This window comes from Fulmarus glacialis, unplaced genomic scaffold, assembly GCF_000690835.1.
Source record: "Fulmarus glacialis isolate BGI_N327 unplaced genomic scaffold, ASM69083v1 scaffold11570, whole genome shotgun sequence".
Lineage (NCBI taxonomy): Eukaryota > Metazoa > Chordata > Aves > Procellariiformes > Procellariidae > Fulmarus > Fulmarus glacialis.
This window is the reverse complement of record NW_009185826.1, coordinates 3,843-16,174: the sequence shown is the minus strand read 5'-3', so window position 1 is coordinate 16,174 and position 12,332 is coordinate 3,843. Positions and strand designations below refer to the sequence as shown.

At 37.6% G+C, this 12,332-nt stretch overlaps 1 protein-coding gene across 1 annotated transcript; it reads right to left on the bottom strand.

The window, feature by feature from the left end:
- Window positions 1-952: 952 nt before the first annotated feature.
- Window positions 953-11,190, bottom strand: SLC30A4 (solute carrier family 30 (zinc transporter), member 4; the record flags this gene model as incomplete). The annotated part of the gene is made up of 6 exons (XM_009579089.1): window positions 953-1,121; window positions 1,784-1,918; window positions 4,698-4,803; window positions 5,101-5,308; window positions 5,560-5,713; window positions 11,044-11,190. Coding segments are annotated over 6 exons (905 nt in total), but the record flags the coding sequence as incomplete, so codon positions are not given.
- Window positions 11,191-12,332: the final 1,142 nt, after the last annotated feature.

Genomic DNA, 12,332 nt, shown 5'->3' with positions numbered 1-12,332 from the left:
AGATGCATATATTTTGCACGTCTGTAGATTGTGTTTGAGAGTATCTCCATGTCAAGCATAGTTTCTGTCATTTGATTTTTCTTCTAAAACAAAACAATCATGGAAAAATGATCAATTACAGGACATTTATTAATTATAATTAGAATGCATGCTAATCAGCTGGCCTTTTAATGTGAATCAAATTCAAGATTATTAATAATAAATTCATCTTACAAGTCAAAACTTTGTAAAATAAATAACCTGTTTCTAATGTACAAACCCTATTCTAAAATACATTAAACATAACTGATCACTTAAAACACTTTGGGTCCAGTGTTGGGTCTCTAGTTAAATACCAGAAGTCTGGGCAAGGATCTTCCTGTCTGGATCTCTGAATGCCCAGATTAAAGCTAACTTTCTGGTCTGGGTACAGTAAATTCTGTATTTTGCAGTGTCTCCAAAGAGACGGTTTCCAAAAGAATTCAACTAGCACTGTATACATTATAGCTTAAGATACTGTATGAGAATTACTATTGCAAAAATACTGTATAATGAATTCAAGGATCATGACATATTATGGAATCCTGGCATGATCAGCATTAGAGACTTTAACTGAAATACTGAATACTTGATGCTCCATTTGGAGTGCAGGTACTTTGTGGTACATAGTTATTAAAGGACAATATTGGACTGTAATTTGTGAGGTATCTGCAGAGCCACATTGCCGTTTGTAAACAATAATCTGGAAACAGCTTTGTCTCAAAATCATCGTAAATTGAATAAACCAGTACAAGGGAGAGAATGAAATACATGTTCTGTAGGGCGACCACTGCACTTTTTGCAGCACCAGTTCTCCCTGCTGCTCGTTACATGGTACAAATCCACATATTAATGGTTTCTATTTGATCATTTTCATTTTGCATTTATTGCTCTCAGTCTTTGACTACAAGATAAAGAATAAGGCATCAGTTCCCAAAACATATGAAATTAGGCACTGGAACTCTGACAACTTGCACAGGTTTTGCTCATTTCCTGTTTGTAACTCTGAAGCTGGACAGAGCACTTGTACATTCCAAATGTGTTCAGCAGCAGTTGTCGGGCCTTGTACTGAACTTCCTCCCATTTAGATGAACTACCAGGAACTGGAAAATCAAGAAAATAATTAATAGAATTCACTCCTCCAGAAACCTGGACAATCCAGCTGTTCTCAAATTTTTCAGTGTTACCAACTAGAATAATCTTTACTCACATTCATTTATTAATATTGTTCTGTGGTCACTACGTACTCTATATATTATTTTACATCTTTAGGTCTATATCCTCTAACTAGAATCACATCTTGATAAACCTGTGTGTGTTAGACACCACGCCCCACCCCCCAAAAAAATTGAGCTTTTTTACTAAGAATTAATATTCATGGTACTGTTAGATGTCTAAATCAGCACATGTTTTGGCAAAACATACTTATTTTTCATATGTCAGATTGTTCCACATTATAACTGCACCCTGTCTTTCCCTGGATGAAATAAGGGAATTTTTTTCTTTTTTTCTACCCAAAGAATCTGTACTGGATGTTTCAGTATGAATTTTTTTTTTTTTTTTACACAATTTTCACCTACACTGGGTCTTTCTGGTCCAATGGGTTCTACACCTCGCTGTACAAAACCATAGTTAGTAGATTCCCTCCCCCCCCCCGAATGGTATTTCCTGGTTCAACTTCAAAACATTCTCTCTTCATATTGTTATTTGTTTGGTTTTTTCTACACTTAAATTTAATTTATAATTATGCTATACAGCAGCTTACCTAGTTGCAAGTGGACTATGGCAGTTGTTTTTCCTGCAGTGAGAGACCAAACATTTAAATCTTCTATAGAATAAACATCTTCAATTTTCATCAAGTCTTCCTTAATGCGATCAATGTTTAAATGCCTTGGAACTCCTGTGATACCAAACATGAGATAAAATTAATTCTGTCTTCTGCAAACTCTCAGTGGCCTTTAAATGTCATGACAGATCTCAATGTCAAAAGAGTTTATAATTTGTGCTGTTGGAAGTGATTAGTAACTTCCAAGTTATCAATAGAGAAGAAAATGCAAATTGGCATATTAAGTCCAGTATGGATACAGATGTTGTACAGGAATTGCAGTGTTGTCTCAAATGTAATTTATCCTGTCCAGAATCCGCTCTCTGGCAATAGCCAGCATTAGATCCTTTTGAGCGATGTACTTGTATAGACAACTTTACTGCAGCTTCTAACCCCTAGTAACTGCCTAGTAACTCTAAGGTCAGAATCTTAAAAAAAAAAAAAAAAAAAAAAAAGCGCTAGGGCCTGCCTCCTGCTGTCTCCTGAAACTTCTCTCTTCAGGTAACTCGTATCATTTTCAAATGCTCATAGTAATCCATCTGCAGTGGTTAACACATACGACTTTTGTCTCACAGCGTGGCATCTTTCCAAATCAATGATTGCACTGACCAAGTCCTTCTGGACATAGTATTTTCAGCAGCTACAGCACTGCTACAGCTTCTCTACCCCACCCTTTAGCTGTACAAAGGGCAGAATCAAAATTTTAGATGATCAGCCTGCGCTAAAAAACTAGTACAAAAATACTGAATAAACTCTGTTTCTGAATAGTTTTGTTTCTGTCATAGCTTTTTACTGCTTATCCTCCAGTTTTATGGAGTTTGATTATATATACTATGAGGAGTTCAGGCACTTGCTTCTCAAATTTCTTCAGAATTTTTGGATGACTCTTCTCTGACCCTGATGCCTTGCTGTCTTTTAAATTATGTTAGTTCCATTACCATCTCTTTTGAAAGTTCAGTGTCTAGGATTGTCTCATATTAAACAAAATTCTCCTTCTAGTGAAGACTAACAGAAAATTATTTAGCTGATAAATAACTAGCTAACTGCCCCCCAGTGGGATGGGGGAGAGAATCGGGGAAAAAAAAAAAGTAAAATTCATGGGATGAGATGAAGACAGTTTAATAGGACAGAAAAGGAAGGGAAAATAATAATAATAATAATGATAAAAAATTATACAAAGTAAGTGATGCACAATGCAGTTGCTCACCACCCGCTGACCAATGTCCAGCCAGTTCCCAAGCAGCGGTGTCCCCCCCCGGCCAACTCCCCCCAGTTTATGTACTGAGCATGACATCATATGGTATGGAATATCCCTTTGGCCAGTTTGGGTCAGCTGTCCTGGCTGTGCCCCCTACCAGCTTCTCGCTGGCAGGGCATGAGCAGCTGAAAAGTCCTTGACTAGCGTAAGCACTACTTAGCAACAACTAAAACATCAGTGTGTTATCAACATTATTCTCACACTACATCCAAAACACAGCACTATACCAGATACTAGGAAGAAAATTAACTCTATCCCAGCCGAAACCAGGACATACAGCTTTCTTTTTCCCAGGAAACATGGACTTAAATTTTGGTATCTCACATCATGCTATTGATAGACTTCCATGCTGCCTTATAAATCTATATTAAAAGCTAGAATCTCATTGCTTGTATTAGATAATCATTTAAGTTTTTAGTTTAGCATTCCTAGTATAATGATGAAACTAAAGTTAAAATGCATAATGAAAGCTGATACAACTCCAAGGACCCCAATGTTGTAGCAGTAGTCTCCAATATAAATGCAAGTCCATTCTCTGGAGATCCTGAATTTGAGTTGGAAAAATTCCCTAGCATACATAAAGCCCACCTATCATCACTTTTAATAACATCATTAATGTGCAGATTTTTATGACAACTGGGATACCTATGCAAACAGCTACAACTCAAACATCTGGAATCTGATACACCATTAGTTTGTCTTATCTGTTTTCTTCAGCTAAATCTTAGCTATTGCCTTCAACCTAATTGAGGTTTCTTAAGCAAATTTTACCATTTTTGTTTTCTCGTGAACTTCCATTTTGTTGGATTTTTTTTCTTCCTCCTAAAGGAAGCAAAAGCACTTGATATTGAAGATTTTGAGGTCCTTGATTTAACCTCTTAACATAATAAAAGTAAAGTCAATAATAGCTCACATGAGACCTTAGGAAGGTGCAGCTAAAACCTAGGATTTTTCTCCCATCCCTAACGTTTGCACTTTCTTAAGGTAAAAGTACCAACTAGATCAAGCAGTAATAGTTGGCATGTTAGTTATAATAATGCAAAGAATGTTGCTGGCATCTTTCCCTCTAAGTCACCACATGAGATAAGATTCTTCAGCTTATGTTCAGTTTTTTCTTTCCTTTTTTTTTTTTTTCTTCTTCCTTTTTATACCACTCTTTATTTGTAGCTTCCCCTATGGTAACAGTAGAAGCACACAAGTAATACAACAGCACTTGTGGAAAAAGGCATGTCCAGCCACTTGACCTCAGCTTGCTTCCTCCTTTTACATGCATTCATAGTCACTTTAACTTTACAATAATTAAAGTGTAGAACTGAATCTGAGCAAATGTTCACTTAGTTTAGCTGATAGCCACTGCAGACACACAGTAGTGTGAAATGCAGAAAGTTCTATACATTTCACTGTAGAGGTCCAAGACACCTAAGACTGCTGCAACTTAGATGAGCCATTATAACCAACAGACTAAAGTAGCAGCAGGATAAACAGGTCTCCAGACACAATCCGCATTGTTAGAAATGGTGACCATGATGTCAAAAAAGTGCCAATGCTCGCTGGTATTTGACATGTAAAGTACTGCAGACTCTGCACAGATCTTACCTTCTAGAATAATAACTCCTGTGTCACACAGAATTCGAACTGTTGTCAAAACCACCAGTATGGAGAACACATATGTACATATAGGATCAGCAATCTTGTATTCTGGCTGCAAGGGAAGTTCCAGAGTGTTAAAGGATGTATGAAAATAAGCTCACTTAAAAAATGTGACTCAGAAAATGCAGTTACTTCTAGCTCCAACTTTCATGAATATTTCTTTTTGTTTGAATAGTTACAAAATACATAATATAGTCTTTGCTTATTTTGCATGAATGTATGAAGCTTTTAATAGAGTATCACAAAGTATTTTTTTAATAACTTACAAAAACAAGTCCCTTTTTAATTTAATCAGCAGAGCTGAAACTAAAAAAATTCCACCCTGCCTCAAAGACTAGCCATGCCTTACCTTAAAGCGTATGATGTATGCAGCTACAAGCACACCAATACTTTGTACCAGGTCCCCAAGGGCATGTACAAATGCTGCTCTCACGGCAAGGCTACTGTGTCCATGGCTAGTGCTGTGGGCTGTGTTAGGAGAGTTTGACTGAGGTACGTGAGGGTGGGAATGGGAGTGGGAGTGAAGGTGGCCGGATTGATTCAGCAAAAAACCCATTCTGAAAGTGAAAGAAGAAAAACACTCCAAGAAACAGGCTTTAGGGTTTGGTGGGTGGTTTTTTTTGTTGCTTTTTCTTTTTCTTTCCTTTTAAACCAAAGAATTAAAAAAGCAATACTCAGTATCATTTCTTGTCTTATTTATGAAAATGAAAATGTAACATCCCATGAGAAAGTTACAGACCATGAATGAATTAGCAGCTTATTCAGAAATACATTTATGAGTGTTAATGGAGAGAAAGGGAGATCTTACATTAAGTTAACTGCAACACCAACGGCTGCTGTAATCAGCATGATATCGCCATTTATTTCATAGTCCATATGGATAGTTCTTTGAACAGCTTCATACAAGAGGAATGCCATAAGGATATAGACCAGCAATACACTAATGATGGCTGACAATACTTCTGCAAACAGAAAGGAAACAACATTACAAAAGTGAGGCTCAGATCTATTTCTATTTCCAAATTAGAATGTGGACAGAGCCTTAATTATTTTAACTATTTTATGCATATTATAACCCTAACACACAACTAACAAGTTGTGCGATAAACAAAACTCGTAAAATAGGATTAACGAATGGAGTTTGTTCTAATCAACTCCTTCAGGCTTCCTGTCAGTATATCCCTCAAATTATGTTTTCTCTGAAAACTTCTGCATGGGTGATGACTGTGACTTCTTCAGACAACCCAGAACTTTTGCTTGAGAAGTCGCAGACAAAGGCCCTGTCCAGGGGAGAGGAAGACAGGTGATCTCAAACATCACCAGCCCACCTACAAATAAGAGAAAGCTTGATTTCAAGTGTCCGCAGTATTAAGCTGGATTTAGAAATTTATATATCCTTTTGTATTTAGGATGAAGAAAAAATTATAGTAAGATTAAGAAACTGAACAGTACAAACTTGTCAGACGGATTAATCCTAAGCTTCTTGACATACGTGTACATGTTATTTATTGCAGATTTTAGCTATGAAGAATTGCTTAATGTAAGTTTCTGTATTGCTGTAATATGCTGTTTTAACATTATCTAATGTTTACCAAATGCTCAGTAAGTGTTATGACCAGCATTTTGGTGTAGGAATTTTATCTGATCAGTAGGGACTGTCAAAAGGACACGTACATTTAAATAAAGAGAAAATTAGCAAGTTGATAGAAACTGCTAATATTTCATTGTCCTGCACCTTCACCTGCCATTCACATCTGTGGGAAGTAGTTACAGCTCTCTACAAGATTCCTGCTGTTCTGATGTGAGGTAAATAGGCCTGAATATTTTATGAGTCTGGACCTTAGTGCTGTCTGCCTCAGTACCCAAGTCATGAAATTGGGCTGGTAATAGCATACGTAAACCTGAGAAGTATGAGTCCACATTACAGTTTTAACGTCCTACTATAAAGAATATAGGTATTTCCAAATGGGTCACTAGATTTCTTTTTAACATAAACATACTTTTACCCTCTAGCTTCAAATTCTGAAAATGATGGCTCTGTTGCAGCTGAAAAAATAAAAAAAAAAAAGGCAAGATACCTGACGCAGAAAACACTGGCCCAGTTACAACTGTCTCAGTTATAAGCAAGTTAATACAGGGCTTTACAAAAAGCACTGGGAAAACCTTAATGCTAGCTCCATTGTATTGCATGTAAATCCGCAGCCACTGAGTAATCTGTAATCATTATGCTAATGCTCATTATTGCCACTTGCCAGATGGATCACTGGGATCTTAGCCTTCCTGTGTGAATTCAAAGATCAGAGTTGGAATTAATTTACTTGGAACTGTAATGGTTGTTCTTCGCCCTTGTTCCACGCATGTTGCCCTGATTTATCCCCCAGTAAGGGCAAAATTCTGCTCTTGGCCGTACCATAGCTCTAAGAATACTGATCTGAGACTTGCCTCACTTCTCCCTCTGCTTTGAATCTGTCAGTGTGTAGTACAACTTTGGTTACTGCAGAAGGTGTCATTTCTAACACAGAACTGCCTTAATTTTATTTATTGAATATTACAGTAAAAAAGTGTGCAGCTATATAAAAGCATTTTAATATCACCAAAATCACTTGATCCATACACTGAATTTTTAACATCGTTATGGGAGAAGAAATTCACACCAACGCATTCAGCTGTTCGGTAGTGTGTCAATGCCTGGATGAGTACCAGCATTACCAGGCAGTAACAAGGCTCTGAAAGGCAACTATCACAATCTCAGATGATTTCAGAGCAACATGAAAATCCTGGAAATATCCATGCAAGTGGTACTGTTTTTACAAAGCAGGCAGATTACTAATGGCAACAGCCTTAAAAAAAAAAAAAAAAAAAAAAACACATTGCTTGGAAGGTTTTCCAGAATGCTTTTTAAAAAATTTGTGAAGCCATAGCACATTAGCATTTACCAGAGAAATAACATATTGTGGTTTTACAATCTAAACCCATGTTTTCTGCAACGGAAACCAGTGTTTTCCTTGCAGTTTCTTTCACAGAGTCATTGTCATGTCAGCATTGTAGATTTGTGCTGAGATCTTTCACTTCTTGTGAAATAAACTATGCACTATCTCAGTGGACAGACTGATTCTGTCATTACTAACATTGTCTCTGCAGCAATGGAAAAATGCCAGGTTCCATATCTATGCTTAAATCTGCTCAGTGTCTTGCTGAGAAGGAGGTATCTCCACTTGGTGGTGAAACAGAACTATTTTTGGCTTCAAGAATATAATCCTTTTTAGACATGACTGCAATTTCAATTATTTTGTCTTCAATTTTCTAACCCATTCCTGAATCTGTCAGCTTCCTTTTCACCACTGAGAATGGAATAAAACTGAAGATGGAGCATACATATTCATTTATTTGAATTCTCTTTGAAATAAATAAAACTAGTGCTAATTTCCTTCTGGAATTTGGCTAGACAGCTAATAGGTCTGTTGTCTTTACAATGCAATGTTTATGGGAAAGAGATTGAAAATTCATCGTTCTGCAAACGAAAGTGATAATGAGCACCAGAAACTGTTTCTTAGAATGTTTTCATGCTTACTGTATGTATAGATTATCTTAAAACTTAATGCAAAGCAGGTCAGCAATGAGATGGTTCTTGCTTTATTCCCAGCTTTAAACAAATGTTCCACATTTTTTCTGTGACAGATGCTCGATCTGTACCCTATTTTTAACATTCTGTCATGTTTTAACATCTCTCTCATTAAATTCAAGCTACTGTTGAGCTCATACTATTTGCTGACAAGCTTCTTACATACAAGTTATTTGGAAAAATGTGTTACAGCGAGGATATACCCTAGAAGCAGCTTTGTTCCATTGCCAGCATTCACTGATGTGTGAAACTGGGCCCTCAGGCCACAGCGTTCAGATTGGGTGCCTAAAATCAGGCAAATAAATTTCACAAATGTGACTTTAAAAAAACTGTGCATAGTAATTTTGAACCATCCCATCTTCTGTACTTGCAGAGCCTAGGTCAAGGTGTGGGGGTTTCTTGCAGGGCTTTTACCCACTTCCTCACTGCAGCTACAGAAACAAACTCTTCCTCTGATCCTGAGGCTCTAGTCGTCCTCCTCCTACAGAGAGAGCTGCACTGCTGCTACTCACACAAATGATTGAGGTAGAAAGGAACCCCTGGAAACTGTGTAGTCCTGCTCAAAGCAGAGTCAGCTACAGCAGGTTGCCCAGGGCTGCATCCAGTTGGGTTTGGAGTACTTCCAACTGTGGAGATTCCGCAACCTGTTCTAGTGTTTGACCACCTACTGGCACTGGGCAGCAGAAAAGAAGGAGCAATTGTTGCAGAACTAAGAAGCTGCTCCCTGTAGCTTCTCCCAGGGAGAAGATGGTGCCCAAGGAGAAGATGGTGGGCGATATGGACTAATTCTATGGGCCACATCTGGCCCATGGGCCACCGTTGGATCAGTCTGGCCAGTATTTTTCTGGGCAGTAAAATGGAAAGAAAAAAAGATACAAAAAGGTGGCAGGAATCCTCAGGGATTTGTGTTTGCAAATTAATTAATTGAAGTGTCAGTGAAAATCTACAGAACTGAGTAAGATTTTAGTAGTTAAATAAGGTAAGTTTATTTTTCTTAAGGTTAACTCCTGTTTTAAGCTAGGCCATGGCATGTTAATGTATGTACCATTTGGTTTTAGAAAAGTTAAAAGACACATAAACTACTCAAATTATTTTTAAATAGGGTTAAAGTATGTATAAATGCTAGCAAACGTCCTTCTGGAGAGTATGAGCAAATGCCAGGGGCATACCTGCAAGGTCAGGTTTCAGTATGAGGGGAGCTCCTATCGCAAAATTAAAACTTCTTGAAAGAAAAGTTTGTAATGGGAAATGCTGGCATTGTTAATGCTTTCTTGCTAAAGCCCCAAAGATCTTTGCTAGTATACAGAGTTATGCATTCATGCATTAGTGACTAACTGATGACAAACGACTAGGAGTGATGGAGTTGTTGAATTCTACTGCTGTTCTAGCAGCCAAAGTAAGAATTGCAAATAATGACTATACAAGACTGAAATTCCTTGAAAAATATATGCTATAGAATGTATAGAGCAGAAGCAGCAAACTGTGACACCAGAAATTATGTATTTCATGAAAAATAAAGGTTGAAGCTTTTGGTAAAATGTCTACAAGACCTGAAGCTGTATATTATGAATGATTATATCCAGTTAGCAACCACATGAAAACAGCCTTTATCATCACTACATTTCCAAACATGAAGTAATGAATCCTGAAAATACCTTTCTAAGGTTTAGTACATAATTCTGTTTATACTTCTTTTTACGGACACATAAAATGGGCAGAGGTTAAGTAACTTACTGTATTGCAAGCCATGGGACACTTTGACCTCTGCTTTGTGTGGTTTGGGGAGTGCAAGGGGAGTACTGATTTATGCGGCTTCTGGCAGGGCAGAGCTCTCTGATAATACACTCTACAGAACTTTTTAGTTCTGGATCAGGATGTCATTTTTCACACTGAATAGGATCTTTTTCTAGTGTCATAATTCTACTGAAGTCAACGGGACTTTGTAAATCCTGGGCACTGGCAATAATCTGTTGTGAACAACAACTGACTGACGTGTACAGCTCCTGCACCAACAAGCTCCTCAGTGTGTCACACAAGCAGTAACAGTGATAGAGCAGTGAGTGACCAAAGAATGTGTCCCTCTTGCTCAACAGGCAACAGGCTCAATTCCAAAGCACAAAGGTGCACAGAGGTCTGACCTAATGCAACAGCCCAGTAACTATGGATGGGCTGTGAAACACAGCTGCATATCCACCCTTGTTCTTGCTGGGGACAGCTTCCCTCTGCTGAACCCTTTTTAAACTTTTTAGGCTATGGTTCATTTGTAGTAAGTCATTTACAATGTCATCATGTATCCAATTCTCCAACCGTCCTCTTTAAGATGGAAGATGAATCAAGCATTCAGAATTTAACTCTGAATCTGCTAGTTCAGAGATGGAGAGATTCATCCTGCTCCCAGTGAGTGAAACTTTGCCATCAAACTTCACTTTTGGCTGAGGTTTAAAATTTAAAATTTTTTTTTTTTATTATCTATTCTCTTGTGGCTATGCAACCTATGTAGTGGATCCACAATAGCCAGTGAAAGGACATTAAAGTCAGGGTGTTAAACATAAAGCAACTTTTAGGTTCATTGCTACTTTCCTTCTAATTACCTATTCTTCTAGAACTGGGTAATCTTTACATTTGTTACTTAAAATACTCTGTTAATAGCAAAAGCTCATATCTACATACCTAAGCGATGAAATCCAAAAGTGAACCTCTTTGTGGGAGATTTTGCAGACAGCCAGAGAGCAAGCAGGGTCAAAATAATACCGCTAAGGTCAGTTAACATATGAAGTGCATCTGTCATAATTGCTAGACTGTTAGCAACATATCCACCTAAAAACAAAGTTGGAAAAGTCAGGACATATGACATTAATGATTCTAGATAATATCCTCCTTGCACAGCTTACAGTTATTTATTTTCAGAACGGTGCATTAAGTGCATGAGAGCCCTTCCTGTAATCACTAAAGAGGGGTTTTTTGCCATTACAATCAAAATGCCATGCTATAATTTAAAGCTACCACAGTTACAAGTGCAGTGAAGTGTGCTTTCTATTGAGAGTAACATAGAAAGGATTCACTCCTGGTATTCTCACAGAGACTACTTGCATCATAACATTTGCAAGATCAGGCCCAAAATAGTTTTGTCTCTTTTCTCTATGTATTATTGCATATGTGTTTAATCAGCTCATCCTTTTATTAAACTACATCTGTTAAATATTTCGACATTATAGAACAGGGACAGAAATCCAATGACTCAATGGCAAGGAAATTTACCCTGCCCCCTTTTTATTTTTATTACATTATCTTTTAACCTTCATTATTCCCTGTCCTGGCAGGGGTGTGTAAGTTCTGCCAATATATATTGCAGACAATGACTTTCACTTGCACAGCATTTTTCTCTGTTAGTTATGACCATAATTTTTTCTCATAATTATAAGCTGCATTGAGACAAATAACCTCAGATCAAACGTTAGTATCTTTGTTCCAATTCAATTGCTAATGCTACTATTGGATGGGTGAGAGATTTAAACAATGCGCTTATCTCTTAAGCATCCCTTATCCAAAGGCGAATCAAGGACAGGCTGCGTTGTCTTCCATATGCATGAAGGTAAGCCCATTTTCTCAGAGAAGATCACATCTTTCGTGTCAGCTCAGCTATGATTTAGTTTCTCTTTTTACCTTGAGATTGTCATTCAGCCTGTAAATTCTACTGAGCAAAGCATGCAGCTGGTGCGCCATTTGGCAGGCTTGAGGCTCCAACTAACATTTCAAGTAAAGGTATCTTCATATACAGTTAAAACTGTCTTAGTGAAGAGGCTGACCATGAGGAAATAGCAAAGGGAAATTCACAACTGGCTGATTGGTTTCAAGACTAGTCATAAAACATGTGCGTGTGTGTATGGCTGTGGGTGTTTGTATGTACACACCTGCAGACAGAGCTATGCTCTCCTCCCCAGCCAAACACAAGCAGCATG